Source organism: Acanthochromis polyacanthus, chromosome 3 (assembly GCF_021347895.1).
Source record: "Acanthochromis polyacanthus isolate Apoly-LR-REF ecotype Palm Island chromosome 3, KAUST_Apoly_ChrSc, whole genome shotgun sequence".
Classification (NCBI taxonomy): Eukaryota; Metazoa; Chordata; class Actinopteri; family Pomacentridae; genus Acanthochromis; species Acanthochromis polyacanthus.
Window position 1 is genome coordinate 14,489,677 of NC_067115.1, and position 21,356 is coordinate 14,511,032.

A 21,356-nucleotide genomic window follows, 5' to 3' on the forward strand; every position below is an offset into this window, starting at 1 on the left:
GTCATGAATTTCCGTAAAAGTTCTGCTGTTGTAAGAAAGGTGGGCAGATTTTGACAAAGATAAAAGAATCTAAGAAGGGAGATCTTTTTCTATGCATTGTTCTAAATTTGAAACAAATTAGTCGAAATTCAGTTTAAAGATGGATATGGGGATTTTGGAGACATGGTCAGGCTGAGGTAGTTGAGGTGATCTTTAACTTGAATGGGGTAATTTTCAGGAAGCCTTGTGAGAAATTATTGGAGAGAGGCATAAATTCGCTTTTTGTCTAATTTATGGTGTAACCTGATAGTCTGCCAAAAAGGGTGATTGAGTCCAGGGGGGAGGGGACTAATTCCTCAGAATTTTGCAAGTATAGAAGGAAGTCGTCTGCATACAAGCTGATAAGGGTGTGATGGCCGTGCCCACTGCCACACAAAATGTTGTAGCATTTCCACACTCACAAACACCATTACCACGTTTAGTTACTTTAGATCACAGTCACTTAAATTACATACAACACAGTTTGCTTTCATTAAAACTGGTTTATTAGCACTTTGACAGCACACTGTTTTCTGGATGGAGTGCACACATTCGGTTTACATTGTTTATCATTGTGCTATATGTTTGTATTAATTCATTTCTCCGGCTGCTGGGTGGCATTTCCCGCTTGGAGACAGACAAAAGAGGGCTGCTGGGGGCGGAACATGGCTCTATGATGACGTCCCTCCCACAGGCCAAAGCAAGAGCTCTTACATTGTAGGAGGGATCAGACTTTCATTGTGTTAGTTTTAATTATTGTGTATATAGTTTTCCCCCTGTGTGTTAAATGTGGCCTGATCAGCCACTATATATGTTGCCACAGTGTCTCATTCTGGCAGGTCTGTTTAGCCAGCAGTTTAGTAATTACCTTTCTATCGAAGCCCTGGATGAGCCTATAGCTACCTGAGTCTGTCTCGTCTCTGCCTTTCTTAAGATCAATGATACGTTCGCTTTGTATAATGCTTTAGGTAGGGCGTCATCATTCTTAGAGCTGGTTCTCATTCTGAGAAGGAGTGGGGCGAGGATGTCAAAGAGTGTTTTATAAGATTTGCAGCCAAAGTGATCTGGCCAAGCTGCTTTGCCTGATGGAAATTTATGCCAGACTTTATCTCATCCAGAGTGAAATCAGAATCTAAGTCTTTCTTGGCCATGTCGTCATATTTAGGTAGTGCAAGGGAGTCAAAAAGTTGCTTTTGTGCGAGTGAGAAGGGCAGGATTTAGAGGTGTAAAGCTTGCAGTGAAAACTTTTAAAGCCTCTGTTGATGTCTTTGGGGTCGGTCACCAGCGAACCTGATTTTGATTTGATGCAGTGAACTGACCTTGAGGCCTGGATGCCTCTGAGTTGCTGCTAAGGAGCCTTTTGAGTTTATTGCTTATCTCAAACTGTTTCTGCTTTTACTTCAGTAGTAGATTTACGAAAAAATCTTTTAATTGACTCACACTTTATTTTGTGTGTGTGTGTGTGTTTTCTCTCAGGAGCTTTTGTAAATGTGTACTAACAACAGGAAAACTGACATAGTGTTCAAATGTATTACAGCTGCGGATTAGAAATATTGTGATTTCTATCCAAAACACTGCACCTATTTTCCGTATAATTAGTGTGAAATTAAACAGTCCTTAGAAGAAGACCAACTACAAAGTTACATTTGCGTATTTATTATTTAGAGGAAACTAAGTGACCTGTAAATGACAGTATAATTAGACAGCAGGCTGTATCGTACTGATCCAAACTACTTAATTCAAGACATCACAATCTGTAGGGGACTTATCAGTCAGCTTTTCTGACGTCAGTTTCAGACAAAGGAAGAGCCTCAGACCTGGGATGAGAGGATACAGACTTTTTTCAGCAGGTTGATTTGAGTTACAGCAAACTGTCTAAGCATCAATGAGATAAAAACTTACTTTGCAGGAGGAATGTGGGCATGAGCTGTGGACAGAGTCAGGTGGAGACATAAGAATATTTAATACAAATTGAGCTACACAATTTCTGTAAATGAATTTCTCCTTGAAACATATGCATGCACAGACACAGAAAAACACACCTTGGTTGTGCTCAAACATCGTGTATACACAAACTGAACCCACAGTCAGCGCCAGGAGAAGGAAGCAGCAGAATGCAATAGTGATCGCCTCAGTGGCAGTCCAGAAAACCTCTGTAGAAGTGATGGGGCGAGGTCAGTTTATCATACTGTAGATGTAGCATGTAAGTTAATTAAAATACAAAGTAGTATTTTTACTTGGTGGTGTTTCAGTAGAAGATGGTTCATGAAGTATGAAGCTAATACTCCTGACTGAAGGTAAAAATGAGTGCAGAAACTTTACACAAAGAACACATTTAAAAAAAAAACACACACAACAATTTTATGATGAACCCTCTAAACCCCAAAACCCACTGGTTTTGGGGTTTAGAGGGTTGAGATAACTATTCTTTGCTTTGTCTTGATATTTTCACCTGTAACTTGGACTAGCTCAGCGGCGCTCTCCACCCAAGGCCCAGAGTCATCGTACTGGTCCCTGGCCCTGCAGCGGTAATACCCAGACTCCTCTGGGCTGAGCTTAGGGAGGACTAGGGTTCGTCTTTGTTCAGCGAGGGCAAAGTGAGGCAGGGTGGTCTGAATGTGGGAATCCTCATGTGACGTGGGAAGGATGGTGTCGTTTAAGAGCCAGGAGAAGTAAGGAAAAGTTCCTCTGCTGACATGACAGCTCAGTCTGGCAGCGGCCAGTTTGGATTCAGCCGTGTACAGATGTTCCACCTCCACTTTCACATCACCCCCAACTGGCACTGAACAGACAGGGGCAAAGAGAGCGTCAGAACAGCAGATTTTAAGGTTGGAAATTACAGAAGACACATGCCATCCCATTCACATGTCAGTGGCTCATACCTACTTCCAGGTTCACCGGTTCACTCATCAGTTCTTGCAGCTCAGATTTTACCCGACATCTCGCCACACCCATGTCCAGCCCGGGTACCACGGTGACCTGGAACCAGGCAGCGAGGGAGTCTGTTTCTGTGACAGATCCCATCTCCCTGTCATCTACTAAAAGAGAGAAGTTCACCGGAGGACTCCCTCTGGAAGACCAGCAGGTTATGTTGCCACGGTAACTGTCTCCCTCTTTGAAAATGAAGAAGGCGATCTTCGGTTTCGAAACATAGACTGGTGGAGAGAAAGGAAGAAGGTAGGGTGAGATGATGCAGTTTAGTAAAACTGAAACAAATCAGGTGCCTGAGTCCAGATTATATGCTAAAAGTATGAGGACAATAACCGCATGTCTTTATCTGGAGTTATTTTTAATGGTTGGGAGTTACAGTTACAATTATATTAATGCCACAGCATACATGATATATGGTTTGTTTGGTTCTAGGGAAGCTGTCATGCTCGACATGATGCGCCTAGATGCGTTTAAGTCAATGTGTAACAATTAAAATGCTATAATGTGAATTCATGATAAATCAAGAACAATTCACATTGATTTCAGTAGAAATATTTACAGTTATGCTACGTAGTTCGATGACTTTATTTTTTGCACTCAAGGTATGTGACTGATTTAGCGTTACAAGTTTATTTTTGTAAAATGCAGAAATAAGTGGCTGTGATTATTGCTTGCCAGTAACAGGGAATGCACCTCTTATTTCTTGTTGAGTTCCAGGAATAGCAATAGTTCTTCGTTTAGGATTTGGTTTTTCATTTCCAACACCTGCACATACATTATTCATGCATACATCACACACACAGACACCAATGAGTCACCTGATTCTCACAATCCTGTAGGCTTTTGACCTTAATTTGGCAGGATTTAAGTTAATTAAAAAAAATTGAATTGTTACAATTGCTTTGTCTCTTCTTTTGTTGTGGCTATTTTGAACCAGGTCATAACAAATAAAGATAAAGTTGGAAAAATCAACAGCAAAGAAAACTATAGGCCTATAGCTCTGGCCAGCACGTTGTCTAAGGTGCTTGAGAGGGCTATTTTGAATAAAATGGAAGAGTTTTTGCTGACCACTGATAACCAATTTGGGTTTAAACCCAAACATGGAACAGACATGTGTATATTTGCCCTGAAAGAAATTTTAGATTATTATAACAGACACAATACAACAATGTTTATGTGTTTTATTGATGCCTCTAAGGCTTTTGACTATGTCAACCATGAGAAGTTATTTTATAAATTATACAAGAGAGGTGTGCCTAAATGTTTGGTAAGAATTTTGGTGTACTGGTACGCACATCAACTTATGTTTGTTGAATGGGGAAGTTGCCTATCGGCACCATTTAATATGTCTAATGGAGTGAGACAGGGCAGCATTTTGTCTCCTTTTTTATTCAATGTATATATTGATGATTTGTCAAGACTCTTAAATAACTGCACAACTGGCTGTAGGGTTGGGAATCGCACAATCAACCACCTACTGTATGCTGATGATCTTGTAATTTTCTGTCCATACAGTGTTGGACTACAAGAATTGCTGCAAGTGTGTTCTCAGTATGGATCAGACTTTGATATAAAATACAATTCAAAGAAAAGTATAATCATGATTGTTCGGAGCAGAGAGGACTCGAAGCTACAGTTCCCTGACTTCTTTCTGTCTGGAAGTAGGCTGAACGTGAGCGAGGAGTGTAAATATCTGGGACACTATGTGACTGCAGACCTTTCTGATGACAAAGACATTTACAGACAGTGTCGAATGCTCTATGGACAAGCTAACATGTTGTTCCGCAAGTTTGGAATGTGCTCAAGAGCTGTAAAAATCAGTTTATTTAAGGCCTATTGCACGCCAATGTACACAGCCCACCTGTGGAGGAGCTATAAACGGAGCAGCATGCAGAAACTTACTGTAGCCTATAACGATGGTATACGGATGTTACTTAGGGTTCCACGCTGGAGCAGTGCGAGTCAACAGAGTTTAGACCTCAACCCCCAGAAAAGCAACAGCATGACATACTAGATCGTTTATTCCACAGAACCATCTGATAAGTCATCCTTGGACACTGTGTGGAAAAATACAGTCATGAAGAAATAATATTATGTGAACCATCTATCTGTCTCCCTCTGCTGGTTGACTAACGGCAGTAGCTGCCAGTAGTTACACTTTGGATGCAGTTGCCAGCTGGGTGATTCTCACGAAATTAGATTCATGAGGTGTCATGAAGCATTTTTATGATAAAAGTTGATGCTATCAAAATAATAAGGATAACATTATAAACACATCTTTATATACTATTTTGCTCATGGTATAAAATGACCATCATTATTACACATTTTATTGTTTTTTTCACTTTTAAGGCGAAATTTCTCATTACCGCAACGTGTCAATAACTAGATTTGGTTCTATGAGATCGAAATACTATTAATTAAGAAAGATAAAAAAGAATAAACTTTACTGCATGTTATACTATAAACAGTTACAATGAAGAAGCATGTAGAATTTGGTGATTAATGGCAAATGTAGTGAAAATAATAAGGAATAGAAATGTGTCCAAGACGAATTTTCTCATTCTCCGCAACAAATTTCAATCATTGTTTAAGTCCTCAAGGAACTTACATTTGCAAGGAATTTTGTTGGATGGGACAGTACTGACTGTAACACTCAAGATGGCTACCAGGTAAGGAGTTCATTTGCTATCTCTCCAGATAAAAGTTAAAAGTTTGATTGTAATAGTGCCTCCACGACTTTTTAGTTCTCATTACCGAAACATTAAGTTTTGAAGTTTTGAAAAGAATTGCTGTTTTTATTTTTTATCAGTATATACCCTATTGTGGTCTAAAAACAAACAGCTAAGAAAAGTTTAGCTAGCCCACATGGTGCTTCCACAGTTAGCATAAAACGTTACAGTCACTCATCCACCGCAACACCATTATCATTCACCGCAACAATTGAGGGCCTGTTGCGGTGGAGAGACTCAATGTTTCGGTGATGAGAAACAGACTAATAAAGGAGGGAAATGTATATCTCTTGTTCATTTCCATATATAACATGATATTTATCACATTTAACACTTTTTGAACAGATTGTGTAATAAGTCAGCTATTACATCCCAGCCAGCAGGGGTCACTAATTATACAGCTTCATTTAATGCTTCCACAAAAAAATGTGTGGATGCAGGACAGGCAACCTACTATAATTTGTCTGATTAAATAGTTTTGCTGTAGTTCAATCTATGTCTATCTTATCTGTATTTCTATCTTTTTAACCTGTTGCGCTTCAGTGTCCCGCCCGCGGTACACGTTGAGATCTGCATAAGCAGTTTGCTAAAGGTCTGAAACTGCAAATGCGATTATACAAAACTATACACCGATGGAAAGCTTAGATTCTCATGAATCCGCCGGTATAAACCACTTTCAGATGTGATGACCACAGAAGTAATATAAACACATTTGTCCGACAAACAACGAATATCCATCCATCCGTTCTCTATACACGGCTTCAACGCACACAGCGCGACTCACATTTCCGGGTTCATTATTACACACAGATGAAAATATTCCACAAAAAACGGCCATAATCCAACCTTTTACATCCAGACGAAACAAGCCAGTAAACTATTTTGTCCAAAACATGTCTTGAAGTCGGTATATAATCCACGAATAGGTTGTTTTCGAGGAAATGCACCTTGCGATGCGCGTCCAATGTTCCCTGTATTTCTCATCATATTTTTATTTACAAATAGAATATTAGCGATTTTTTTGTACTGAAATTTTAATTTATAATTATATATATATATATATATATATATATATATATATATAAATTTATAATTTAATAATTTAAATTGCCGATATTACTGTGAAGAGCAGGACACATGGGATACATTTTCCCAAATTAACTCACAAAGGATTGTCTGTATCTTAGTCAGTGTACGATATTTCAGTGTTCATTTTTGTTTTTTGAATTCCATCCTAACAGCTGACATCAACAAAACCAGGAGTCATCAACACACGGGAAGTGTCTTGCTTTTGTGGGGAAAACTGCACGTGCTTTCCTTCAGTGTGCCATGTGCTCTCTGAGGGAGGAAAAGAGGAACCCGCAGCACCAAGGCCACCATTGAGGTTGGACAATGGGTCCTGGTCGAGTATGATGGTGACTTGTTCCCTGGTACAGTCACACAGGTGAACTACATTTCAAGATTTCTGTTAATATGTCTATCCACTTACATTATTATATGCTTTTCAGACAAAATTTGTAGAGACCATAAAAATATTTCTTTAAACAGATTGCTGAAGAGCAGTACGAAGTCGACACCATGACTCGTATTGGGGAAAATCGCTTCTATGTCCCGAGCATCAGATATCCAGGAGAGAAAGTCTGGTACTATCGTCAGGAAATACGGGACATAATCCCAGAACCCCTTCCTGCCACCTCCTCTGCTAGACATTTCTGTGTCCTACCAGACATATGGGCAAAACACAAAAAATGCTAATGAATGAGTTACAGGTGGGAAGGAAAAGTGATTGGTAAAAGCAGTTGTTCCAGTTAATGTTTAAGTTGTTTGATCAACTTGTTCATAAATATTTTAGTTGCTGCTTCAAATTAAAATTCTTCACATGAAATCATTCTCAGAAATAGATGTGTTTGATAAAATGTCAGGACAAGTGCTACAGTGTTGACTACAAGACATAGTAATTGTTTATTAATTAAGATTGTATATTGTACTGTGATGTTTATGAGAAAATTAAATACTGTTTATGAAGTAAATATTCTTTTAAAAATGGTATGTGTTTGATTTGTCAAATATGGTTAAGTATTAGAACCATTGTCTCATTTCCGAAATATTGTTCCTCATTACCGACATAGCATTCTCATTACCGCAACATGGACTTTTTTTATGAATTCAGTAATAATTTTATTGTGATGGTTTGTTTTAAAATGTATAAACATATTATAAAACACTTCTTATTTCATGCCTGCTACATGTAAAATGTGTGTGTTATCTTTCAACAAAGCAATTCAATAAATAAAAGTGTAAATCGTTACAAATGTTTCGGTAATGAGATATTTAAGGAAATTACACAAAATAAAAAAAATGAAAAATTAATCTCTACAGAGTTATGCATAGCTTTGATCATGAGTAATAAGGCTATACTTTAACATTGCCAAAAATTCACATTTTTAGCCATATATTTAATGTAATGTTATGTTGCGGTAATGAGATTTTTTACGGACTTCATCTAAAAAATGTAAATAAACATACAAAAAATATTTTAAAAATCTTCTAAAAATATGTTTTATAGTTAGTTCAGACCATAATTGTGCATATACAAATGCAAAATTTTCTTCAAGGACATTTTAAAAATCCTCGTACTGGACACTTTCTAAATCTGGATTTCATGAGAATCACCCAGCTGTTTTAATAATTGATTAATCATTTAAGTGTTTTTAATCACAAAAAAGCAGAACATTGGGAAAAAAATTTAAACCACAGGCTTGAAGTAATGTCGACAGTCTGCAGCAAATTAATCAAATTAAGTCACATTTTGTGAATGAAAGCTCTCGATGAAAAGTGAATGAATCATGTTGAAAGACAAGTGAGTATTTGTTCTTAATTCATGGCAAGCTCACAAAAATTGTTTTTAGACAAAACCAAAAATGTCAGTCTCATAGTAGCACTAATTGAAAGGCTAGTAGGATTAATCCTCTGGGAAAGGTGACGACTGGCTAGTAACCTATTACTGATTTATGCATGGCAGACTCAAAGATCTTCATACCGTATTTTGAGCTGAGAAAGTGAGCATAATATGGGACCTTTATGCCTTCAGTGTACTCTGCTTTGTTTTGTGTTTTTGTTGATAGATACCTTTGATTGTCACCTGAACCTCTTGGCTGGCAGAAAACCTCCTGATGTCTTTCACCATGGACCAAGCCATGCAGTAATAATCTCCAGCATGCTCTGGGGTTACGCTCTCCATGACTAGCTTGTTCCCAGCGAAGTGGAAGAAGGCCGAGGCAGAAGATGTTACTTCCTTCTTATTGAAGAACCAGGTGTAGGAAAGGTGGGATCCTTTTTGGACATCACAGCTCAGGACAAGACGTGACCCCTCATACACTACCGGGGGGAAGGGGTCGGAGGTCACTCTGGTGTTTGATGCTGGAGCTGGTAACGAGGGAATGACAGAGGTTTGGGGAGGAGGTCTAGTTTGCTAATGCTCATTGAAATACCCAGCAGTTAATACTCACTGACAACACTCAGCTGGATGCTGTTGCTGACTCCTGTATTTCCTCCAGCTGTCGCATTACAATGGTAAGACCCATCTGATGCTGCAGAGACTTTCAGGAAGAATGCTACAGATTGGCCTCCTATGGGATCAGTATCTCTGCCAACCAGCACATCGCCGTCTTTCAGCAGCTCATAGGTGACAGGTGGAGGGGAATCAGGTACAAGACATCGGAAAGCCACCCTTGAGTTTAGGTAGGCCTTATCAGGACCAGTCAACACTGGGCGAAGAGGATTTGATCCACCTACATAATGAAATATAACAGTGGAAATAAATGCAGTTCTTATTGAAAGCGTTCTCCTCCCTCGGAAATTACTTGAATTGCTTTTAAATATTGAATCTTGGTCCATTTAATTTTACTTTTTTGACAAGAATTTGCAGAAAAAGACTCATTTTTGTCCATTGGAAAACAGATTTCTACAAAGGCCTGTCAATTAATTAAAATGTTAAACGTAAAACAGGTGAATAAAAGAAAACAGTATTTAATAGATGTACTTTTGGATGCAATTATAGCAATAAGCCTGTGCAGCAGATCTCTGTCAGCCTGAACATTTGTATGGTGCCATTTTACCCCGTGATCTTTGCTTTTGTTGAATCAGGTGAATCCCTTTAAAGGGGAGAACACTTATCCATCCATCCATCCATTCTCTATTCACCTCTTTATCCTCACTAGGGTCGCGGGGGATGCCGGAGTCCAGGAGAACACTTATGCAATGGCTAATTTTACATATTCTATTCTTCATTTTTTGACATTCCCATGTAGAAATCAGTTTTCACTTTGAAATAAAATAGCCTTTTTTTGTAAATTTTTGTCAAAAAAGCCAAAAATATATTGACCACGATTTAATACTAAAAGGCAATAAAAGAGTAAAACTTCCAAGCTGGGTTAAAACTTATAATAGACACTGTAATTGTGCTTGAATCCCTGAAATGTACCAATAAGAATGGGCCACCCAGTTTGTTTGTTTTTTTTTTTGGACCATTTCAGTACACTTTATTAAATCAAAGAATATCAAATTCCTGAATTAATGATCTCTGACATGATCTAAAACTGAGCTTCATATCTTAAGTACCGCTTTGACACACTTACTTATCTTGATGAGCAAACTTGCCATAGCTGAAATTAAAAAACAGCAACAACACATTTCAGTCAGAATATTAGTCCATTAAATAACTTATTTAAATTGCCATTTTAAACTAATACAACCAACTCACCCAAAACTGGCCAAAAATCAAGACCTTGGTGTTTCTTCATTGCAGTGCTATGCATGTATCTTTGGCATGGTTTCTGTAGCTCTGTTGCATGTCTGTGTCTTGTTGTGCATGCATGTGTGTGCACATCTACGCAAAGGGGTGTTACACATATGTTGCAAGCAGATAACATGTTGGCTACATGTTTTCCTTCACTTTAAGTATCAGTGTGATGTCAAAGACAAATGAAGATTAAAAGCATGCAGAAAACGAAAAGGTTCCAATGAGCATTGCATCTGAAAAACATTCACTGTCAGCGGAAGTGACATTTTGAAACAATACTGGGATTATTATGTCTGTATATTAAATGACTCTGTTCATTTGCATACATTGATTTCAAGTATTGTCTCTAAACTGAAAAAAACCCAAGCTAAACACGCTCAAAAGGACATAAAATGAACACAAAATGAACACAAAAACAAACTTTCTGCTTAGTTTACATTCAGACTTATGTGACTTCTGCAGGAAAGGTTCACAGTTGTATTTGTTATCTTTGTATTTCACATAACTGGAAAAGTTTGAGTTCAACAGTCTTTTGACTCTTCATTTTCAGCCACCTCAGGCCTCCTGCTGCAGCTAAGTGGAAGTCTGTGGACACTTTAACCAGTTTAAATGCATGGAGGAGGGTCTTTCAGTGATTGAGCGGGGCATCCTCTGTAGAACGAACTCTGTTGGTGATCTTTCTACGTCTCAGCATTGTGGCGTGCTGCTTCACCAGGAAACGCTTATCTGAGCTGCTCTGTAAAGGAAACATACAAATTTATGGGCACAGTATGCGCTCGGATGGGAAACATGACATGATAAGACACTCCAGTAACAATGATTGTCTTACTGGGACCACACTGGCGGTAAGTTACACATTTCCTTATCATCCTAGTGTGAGTAATTCAGAGGAATGTGCTTACCATAACCAGCATGTCTTTCAGTCTCTCAATGGTTTTCTGATTGGCTCGCCTCCGTGACAGATACGAGGTTAAGATTATGCTGAGGAAACACAAAGTCTTTCACGTCACATTCAAAGACCAGCTGTTCAGATCAAAATACTGCATTGGTATTTTTAAAAAGTGTGTCCTCATGGATCATGATCATGATGAATTTTCCACAGAATGTCATTTTGCGAGTGTGATTGTTTGTCTGTATATGTAGCCCTGTGACAGACTGGCGACCTGTCCAGGGTGTCCCCTGCCTTCGCCCGAGTCAGCTGGGATAGGCTCCAGCACCCCCTGCAACCCTAATGAGGATATAGCGGTGTATAGAGGATGGATGGATGGATGTCATTTTGTTTATTTATTTTGTTGTTTGTATGTTGTTAAATTTGATTACTTTTCATTTTATTTCTATGTTGTTGTTTCTACACTTAGACAACAGTTTTATAAAGCTATACAACTTGATGAAAGATGGAAATGTCTGTGTCAACAGCCATAAAAATATATGGCTGTAGTATAATACACACACACATATATATATATATATATATATATATATATATATATATATATATGTTACAGGCCAAATTAGAATCCATGCAGATTTTAAATCTGCCGAGGCAGAATTAGAATTTAGATTTCGCCTAGGCTCGATTGAAATTTGAAGGGTTTTGAATATTGTATGCTCCGTTAATGTAATTATTTGTTTTCCCTAACATTGTGTACCTTGAAATTTGGTTTTAGATACAAGGTAAATAATTACTTTAGAAGTAATGTCAACTTTTGTCCTCAACACTTGGCAAAATAAACAGTGAAGAAATTATGTTGTCAAAGTAGTTTCTGTTGTTTTTTTCCATATACTGTATACCAAAATCCTGTTAGAGGGTTAGGGTTATTCTTTCTAATATACAGGCTATTGATATATCAAGATTGAAATCCGTTCAACAACCATGGTAGGATTTTGATTTCACTTAGGCAGATTCTAAATCTGCCTGGATTCTAATTTGGCCTTTAACATATATATGGTAAATGGTCTGTATTTATATAGCAGTTTACTATACCTGCAAGGTACCCAAAGCACTTTACAAGATACATCACATTCACCCATTCAGACACTGATGATGGAAGCTGCCATGCAAGGCGCTAACCACGACCCACCAGGAGCAATTTGGGGTTCAGTGTCTTGCTCAGGGACACCTTGACATGAGCATGACAGGCCAAGGATCGAACCGCCAACCCTCCAGTTACAAGACAGCCACTTTACCCACTGAGCCATGCCACCCCGTGTGTGTGTGTGTGTGTGTGTGTGTGTGTGTGTGTGTGTGTGTGTGTGTGTGTGTGTGTGTGTGTGTGTGTGTGTGTGTGTGTGTGTGTGTGTGTGTGTGTGTGTGTGTGTGTGTGTGTGTGTGTGTGTGTGTGTGTATGTATATATATATATATGAAGATAACCCCGTTTTGACAAATTTTCAGAAAACTTTTTATTTTATTGTTTACTTGAGAGAATATCAATCAAATTGAAGTTGAGTGGATTTGACTCAATAGAAAAATACATGACAAAATAGAGAAAAAATAAATTATTAGTGTTATTATAATTATTATCTCAAGTAAACAATAAAAAATGAGCTTTCTGAAAATTTATAAAATGGAATTACCTGTTTTTACAAATGAACTCTTCATATATATATATATATATATATATATATATATATATATATATATATATATATATATATATATATATATCCTGACTTTGCTCTTAAGACTTAGCTGTAGGAGAGTGCTATACTAATAAAGTTTGATTGACTCCTGTCCCCACAGGATGAAACAATCTGGAAACAGGTTGAACTGAAGAACTTATCACACAGGAAATAAAAACAGGCTGCTTTGTAGTGGAGTTAAATCTACTGTCACTTTGCATGCTTACATCTCAGCCAGTATGAGCGGCAGAGCGAAGGCCTCAGAGGTCAGGTAGCGGACGGTGAGCTTGCCTGCATGAGGAAGTTTGTTGAAACAAACGTCTGTCACATTAAACACAGTTTCTCCATTTCCAAACGGACCACAGGAGGACCTGGAGCGGAAAGAAGAGGAACAAATTAGAGGAAATAGCAGCTGAGAAAAGTACAGAATAAATGTGATCTACATGATTGTGTGAAAATGCCAAAGAGGTTTTACTGTACATTAACAGTTAAACAACTAAGGAAGCTAATATGTGTATGTTTTGGATGCAGTGCTGAAGGGTGCAGAGTTACAGTAAAGCCATGTTCGTGTCCGATGTGAGTCCTTGCTGGTAAGGGTAAAGGTAAAGGTTGAATCCCAGTGTGGCTGCAGCCATGAAGAGACCAAGCAGCAGCATGAAGTGGAACAAAACTGAGGAGGTGGAGGCTCGAAACATCCGCTGCTCTGCCACACAGCAGCGCAGGACACTGAACTGAAAACAGAGAGAGAGACGGACGATGTTGGAAAAATTTTCTTTAAAAAAATGAAAACACAGCTGTCCAACAGTCACCAGATTATAGCAAATGAGAATGTCAACAATTAGATTGTTTTCTCTGTATACAGTTATTTAGAGTTATTTGATTTATTATTTCATTTTCCTCTCTCATTAAACATTTCCATCAATTTTGTTGAAATAATTCCTCTGTCAGAATTTTTTTTTTATCAGGCTCTTAAACCGCTTTCATGTTTGACTTTTATTGTCTGCTTGATCTCTGGTATTGTTTTCCTTCCAACTTGCTTGACAGCTTATTGTTTTTTTTTATCATGATCAATAATAGTCCATCCATCCATCCATCCACCATCTATACATCGCTTTTTCCCCTGTGGGGTTGTGTGTGGGTGATGGTTTGGAGTCTATCCCATCTGACTTAGGGAAAAGGTCGTCTTTACTCTGAACAGGTCACCAGTCCATCTCAGCGCCACACAAAGAGGCAGACAATCAAGCTCACTCACATTCACACCTACAAACAATGTAGAATCACCACTTAACCTCAGCACATCTTTGGACTGTTGGAGGAAGCCGGAGAACATGCAAACTACAAGCAACAAGGAACTAAATACATGAACTCAAGTACTTTACTTCAGTATAACGTTGAGGTTCTCACACTTTACTTTGGTCTTTCTATTTAAAGCTACTTTATACTTCCATTCCAAAACATTTCTGCTCTGCTACATTATTCTGACAGCTGTAGTTAGTTTCAAGATGAAGATTTTACACACTGAATGAAATACGCTTTCAAGTGCTACTTATTTTTAAAGATCAAACCAGCTGTTTCCCGCACTAAAAACAGTGTGTCATCGAGGTCACTTTTTTAGATGTCTATGAGTTGTTGAAAGTCTAACCAAAAAGTTTTTTTTTCTCAATATGGTTTCATTTAAAAGAATCTTCAAATGATCCAATATCCAAAATATACCAAAATCTAAGAATAGTGTAAAAACCCCAAACCAGGAAGAGGTCATTTATCTTCTTTCTTTTATGTGAGGAGCCCTCAGATTTATCTGCTGTCTCTGTATGTAAAACTATATTTAATTTAATTTAAACTGGCTCCACCTGCAGCAGCTGAACAGTAACATGCTGCTGACACAATGATGCTTTACTATTAATGATATAAAGATGCCATATATAAAAATATATCAGTCAAAGAGGCTTACCTTTATACTTTAACTACATTTTGCTGGTGTACTCTTATTAAAGAAGAGGCCTTTTTTGCAGGACTTTACTCTCACTGAGTACTTTAACATTGATGTATTGGTGCTTTTTGTTAAGTAAATAACCTTGCTGTGCTTTCCTAATATAATACTATAAAATGTTGTTGTTTTACTTGATTGAAGTTGTGCTTATAGCTATTTGGATTGCACCCGTTTTGTAGATTATTCTTGCACACATTGTAGAAATCATGTTGGTGCCATTTTGAATTAAAACTTTACATTAGGAAACACAAAGAGATGGTGAGATACATCTGAAGAGTTGATTCATGTTCCAGACAACCTTTTTGATGTAAAACGTTGCCATCAGTATGACGGTTCCTATCAGAGGCAGCAGAGGGCAGTAGTAGACTCCCACCCAGCACACAGTCTGACTGTACACCAGATCCAGCACATTGAAGGGGATCAGAAAGCGTTGTTTCCCCAACAACCGGGTCAGCAGAGATGTGGGATACTTCTCCTGCAGCAGCCTGTCAAACACAAGGAAGATCATTATTTGTTGTTGCTGGATTTTATTATTTTTTATTCAGGTTCAGTGGGTTTTTTTTTCACGCTTAGACATCAATTTTAAAATGTCACACAGATTCATTGAAGATGAAAACGTCTGCCTCAAACACAGCCATAGAAATATTACATATTAAGATTATTTTTCACTTTTACTCTATTAATTTGACTTCATTCATTTTCAAGACTTTAATCCTTAAATGCTGTTGCTTTTTACGGGAAACAAACCTCACACTCCATCAAAGACGGAAATGAACATGTCAAAAAATAAAATAAAACGGGCATAAGAATGGTAGGTACTGATATTATTTTCCACTTTCACTGAATAAACTTCCACCTCAATTCACCAAATTTAAAAAAAAAATGTTTGAAAAGGTTTTGTTCTCCTATTTAAAAGCTCACAAAACCTGATTAAATCTTTCCAGATCTGCTGTGGAATCTACTTTGGACAGATGTCAAACCCACTCATCTTTCTATCTAAAGCCCAGCGGTGACTAAGAAAGAAACTGAGTGCTGATCTGTAGCAAACCCACTTCCTGGGGTAGTTCAAAAGAAAGGTGGCACTGAAAGTGGCAAGGAAGTTGAAGATGCAAAGCTTGTACATCTCTCTGCCAAACTTGTTCTCCCTGCACTGACAAAGACGCTGCAAAAAAGCAGATAAAAAAACTGGGTTAAAGAAACCACTTTATTCCTTTAATCACATGTCAGTCCTGAAAGTGTGAATCAGTGAGAGCTGTGATAATGTCTCTTCGAAGCTGCAACAGCATTAATCTCACTCTCAACTCACTTGCTGTTGTTCTGTTGTGAAGACGAAGAATAAGTAGATCCCGAGGGAGGCCAGCTTCAGGAAGATGCTCCTGAAGAAGAAACAAGATGAATCCATGCAGGTGAGTTTGTGTGTGTCGGTGTGTATCTCCCTGACCCTTGCATCTTACCTCACAAGTGTGGTGTTCACCTGCGTGGTGAATGAGTAATCTTCAAAAGACGAGATCTTACGGAAGATGTGAGGGAGCACGAGGTTGACGAAGGTGATGGTGATGGGAGGAAGATACTGGAGGACCAGACTGACCAACCAGTTGTGTTCATTCTAAGAAACACAGCCACATATGAAAATCTGCTACTTCAATCACACACCACAGAGAAAACAAGATATTCAGCATCGAATATTTACCTCATACTGAGATATTTTTGTGGAGAAGTAGATGAGATAAAAGGCTCCACCCAGCAGTGACAAGACAAGCAGGTTGAGGATGAACCTGAGCAGGTAAAGACGGATCTTCAGTCCCAGTGTCCTCTGAGCCGCCCGCAGTGAGAAACTCTGCTCCTCCAGGAACAGCTGAGGGGAACATGAAGGAAAACAGTCTGGTGGTGTCCATATCGAATCACTTTCATAGCTGATACAACCCGCAGACTCCAGTTAAACACCGGAAGAACCACAGTGCATGTCTGCATTGTACACTGTACATGAACATTTTCGTTCATCCTTCTGAACCCCACTACCTGCTGGTGGGTTTCAAGAGTATGTTGTCTTTAAAGTAATGTCAAAACCACTCCATTTATCAGGGTCACAAACTGTAAAAAATAGAGAGGATCAACAGAGTTTGCAACAGCTCTTCAATGGTTGGGAAACTTAAGCAAGTCTAAGCTTAAATCCATCATCAAAATAATTTTATTTTTAGTAACTCAGTTATTAAGTGACCAACAGTCACTTAGTAAAAATATCAGGGACTTTTCAGCTGAACTGCAGGCTTTATTTAGTGCAGATTGTAAACAATTATGATAAGAAATTAAAATATGTATTAAACAATATTTAGAGTGTGCAGAGTCACCACATTTTTTTCTCTATGGGAGACATCTGTGGGAACTTAGAAAATAGATGCACATGCTGATTCCAGATTTCTATTTTATTTTTTATGATTTATGATTTAGTAGTTGACATACTATAGAAAGGAGATGTTTAAGTTCACTCTACTTCTAGCCATCACTGTACCATTTCTATAGAGGTGCAGGACTTTTTATTGCAGTTTAAAAATGACCCAGCAGTGAATACAAATGTGATGTGAGCAAAGAAAACAGCATTAAATAACCTACTGTAAAGTTTTAGAAGTTTACAGGGTAATCCCCTTCAAAGCATAAAGCCTGTTATGGTGAACAGCTCAAGCAACTTTAAGCTAATTTGGAGACTGTAGTTTGTGATGCAATAGAATTGGTAATATTTACTGGTAATATTTTTTTTAATATTTTGCCATTTATGAGCTTTACGGGCCTTTCTCAGGAATCCCAGCAGATTTACTCCCCTATACCAAAGAATGGCCTCATTTATGCAGATATAGACTTTATTCACCTTGAGGTCATTTCTGATGAAGCTGTGTTTGAGAGAAGCAGCAGCAGGATCCTGGATGGTGAAGTCCCAGCCACAGAAGATCTTATAGCTCACATTCATGCTGTAGCGCTTCCCAAGCATCCACGTGTGCTTGTAACCAACTGTGGTTCTATAAGAGGTGAACAGATGTGAGGAAAATGACTATTGGAACTTTTGTTGTTGCATTGTTGAGGATCACTAACCTGCGAAACACCATAATGAGACTGAGGAGGAGGATGGTGAGGATTCCAGCGAGGTACAGCAGAGGTGTGTTCAAGCACTTCAAATCCAGGGAACCACGAGTATAAAAACCATAGAAGACCGGAGACCGATCCAGGTAGCCCTAGAGAAAACATCGAGATGAATGCGCAACATGTACACAAAACAGACGCCACACATGAAGAGTAAACTAACTCTTACCGTTCCCAGGAAGAAATCTAAAACGGAGTCATTGCCTCCGAACCTCAATGGTTCTGTGAAATCAAAGAAAATTGTCTTTTTTAGGAGTCTATGTGCAGTTGTGGTTGTTTTACTGACATCTTTGATCACAGCTGACTCACTGCTGTTGCTGCCTCTGCCATAAAATATTGTAGGTCCCAGAATGAATCCCCCGATAAGAGCACAGTGTAGCAAGTTTAAGTGAACCAGATATCGAAGGAAGACGAAGTAGGACTTCACTCCAACTCCAAACCTGCCTGGAACAGACCGCAGAGAGTTTTAACTGTGAGATAGATGGATGAAAGGCTGCTCATTGTCTCTACAAGCATAGGGACAGTAGAGGTGTTTGATACCTTCGATGATGTGAAGTGTGTGTCGCCATGGCAACAGACCGGACAGAGCTTCTCCCATCTGTGCCCAAACCCTCCTCCTGCTGATAATCTGGCTCCTCCTCCAGGACTCCCAAAAACCAATATTACTGATCTGCATCTTCCTTCTTTCCCTAATTGGAAGCATAAATAAAGTATTCATGTAACTGATTTCTATCTTTAGCACAAAAAAAATCATGTCCTTAACTGTGTAAATGGCACAAACACAATATTTGATCAAAAACTGAATATAAACTCAAGCTGACAAAACCTTTATGCTGAACGAAGATTTGAACCTATTGGGCTTAAAAGGTCAATCTGCTGATTTTACTCCTGAAAATCTATTAACATCTCTCTTTGGTCTTTGATAATACCCTTAAAAACCAGCCTATGTTTTTCTCTCTTCTTGCTGAAGCTCAAGTAGACCAGCTCAACCACTGAAAATCTACGCTGCTCAGTGGCAAGGTGTAATGTTGGCATAATTCAGCCATGCATGTCAGAACCAGGGAAAATATTCCAAGGAAGAATAATGATATTGAAAACCCTGCAGGTTGACCAAGTTCATTCCTTGAAGTTTTTGTTTTAAAGTATGAAACCTCTGAAGTCTGAATCCATGTTTTTGAGTGTATTATTGCAATTTCCGCCATGTTGTTGACTGCTTGTCTTCCAGTGTATAAAAAACACCAAATGGACATGCTAGCAAGGTAAAAAGGTTGACTTTCACCAGAGGTGGTCTTTAGGTAATCATGAGCAGGACTGTGAAAACAGCTGAACAATGTCTTCAGTGACTGTGTGGAGGAGCTTTTCCAGTCTAAGAAACAAACAGACGGAGCTGGTGGCAGATTTGTTGACCCAACTTTAACAAATTGCTTAAAATGGTCACATGCAATTGAATTAAGTGTATCCAAATTAAGTTACAAGTACTATCAATGTCACTGATTAAAGTTGTGCTTAAACTGTTAAATTCCTCTGAAAGCAACAATTTGCATTACTGAAACTTCATTTTGAGAAAGTCAACTTGACTTCCGGTATTTGCTGAGGCCAAAAGTAAAATCCAAAAAGATTTTGTTGTTACACTTTCTTCTGTTTTTCTTTTGTTATGACATTTTGTTCTTTCCGTTCTCCACTCTGTAATGCTACTCAAAGAAAACGGCAGTTGATTTGCAGCAGAAAAAAATCGTAGAAATGAGGACATCATGATGTCAGGCGCACAATACTAACGATGTACCAAATGTAATTTTTGCACTTTTTCCATAATATCAGTTTAAATAGACAAAGTGATCTCGAGTCGATAGGATTCCACAAACATATGCTGTCGTCAGTATGTCAGTGAATTAATCAAATATTACATATATAGCTGTTGTAATTTTTTGCTTGCGTATGTAGCAGCAGGAACTTTCACATTGGATGTCAGATGCGGATTAAAAGGAGTAGGGAGTGTGTACTTTTCCCACCTGGCACTTCTCTTCCCTTGAATACACATGGCCAAGTTTCTGAGTGGCTCCTCAGACGTCTTGTCTCTTTGTCCTCTGGACGGGTGGCCCTGGTTGATCCTCTCCCCAGACTCTGGACCACCTTGGTAGGCCTCACAGGCTTCCAAATGACCATATCTGTTCTGCTCAGGCCGTGAGGCCTGAACACTGGGCAGCTGGTCAAATATCTCTGTCTGATAGTACTCACAGGAGTCTGAGGACAGAGTGGACTGAGTACTTTCCTCTGTGGGAGAGAAACATTGAATTAGGTTACAGGGCAAGACTCTTTATCTTTCAGGATTTAATGCATTATTTTAATTATGAATGAATCTCCAGATAATTTCCTTGAGGTTATCGCCAAATGTCTAGCATCTCAAGACCAAACATATTCAGTTTATGAGACATAAACAATAGAAAAACTGTAAAACAATCAATAATTGATTCAGTTCTTGCTGTATGCTTTATTTAGTTTATATCTACTAAGGTTTAAAGATGGCACCATATAGATAAAACATTTCTAGTGTCATTCAAGTGTCTTCGTTTTGAATACAAACACCTTAATGTGTAAAAAAATATTTTTGCATGTATAGTCTTGGATTTGACCTGAGTTAGACATAAACCAGCAGCTTGTTTCATGCTGCAATAAATGGCAAAAATGTACGACATGTTTTGTACTGTGAATGCATTCAACATAGTTACATACACAATCACACTTATTACATAGACTGAGTATTGAAAAAGCAAGATGCTGCCTTACTCTCTCACACATATATACATTTGTTTTATTCACTGTTACCTGATAAGAGTCTCAAGAAGTTGACAGTTTCGTGCTCCTCCATTTTTTTCTTCTTGCACTTCCTCTTTATTTAAAAAAATGGAACAACAAAAGCACCCAAATTCCTCATATCTTTTACAGCACAAAGTTCGTCACATGAAGTGTTACTTAAAATTCCAAAAAATTTAACGTCTGCATTCTGTATCAATAATATCGGCTGAAGTGAAGACCTGTGAGTGGCTGATCTGGAGTCGGTCCTCAAGCTCCGTTGTTGCAGATCACTTTGTGGCAGGTGGAGCAGATGTTGAATTTGTCCACACTGAGGCTGAA

General features: G+C 38.4%; 1 protein-coding gene across 9 annotated transcripts; it reads right to left on the bottom strand.

Moving 5' to 3' along the window:
* Positions 1-501: 501 nt before the first annotated feature.
* On the bottom strand, positions 502-21,356 carry tmc8 (transmembrane channel-like 8). Of its 9 annotated transcripts, XM_051945525.1 has the most exons (24): positions 21,048-21,356; positions 20,234-20,495; positions 18,765-18,913; positions 18,534-18,668; positions 18,394-18,446; positions 18,177-18,316; positions 17,956-18,103; positions 16,783-16,947; positions 16,547-16,698; positions 16,399-16,468; positions 16,145-16,254; positions 15,391-15,577; positions 13,655-13,833; positions 13,330-13,473; positions 11,385-11,463; positions 10,319-11,218; positions 9,191-9,472; positions 8,811-9,107; positions 2,901-3,173; positions 2,471-2,800; positions 2,256-2,309; positions 2,061-2,171; positions 1,921-1,945; positions 502-1,835 (listed from the first exon to the last, which is right to left on the bottom strand). In XM_051945525.1, the coding sequence occupies exons 1-16, from the start codon at positions 21,088-21,090 to the stop codon at positions 11,111-11,113; spliced, it is 2,124 nt and encodes a 707-aa protein (XP_051801485.1). In that variant the 5' UTR covers positions 21,091-21,356; the 3' UTR covers positions 502-1,835; positions 1,921-1,945; positions 2,061-2,171; positions 2,256-2,309; positions 2,471-2,800; positions 2,901-3,173; positions 8,811-9,107; positions 9,191-9,472; positions 10,319-11,110. The 9 variants fall into 9 exon arrangements, with proteins under 9 accessions (XP_051801485.1, XP_051801482.1, XP_051801486.1 ...); XM_051945522.1 differs by having other exon boundaries at positions 2,061-2,800; positions 10,319-10,345; positions 10,444-11,218; XM_051945526.1 differs by lacking the exon at positions 2,256-2,309.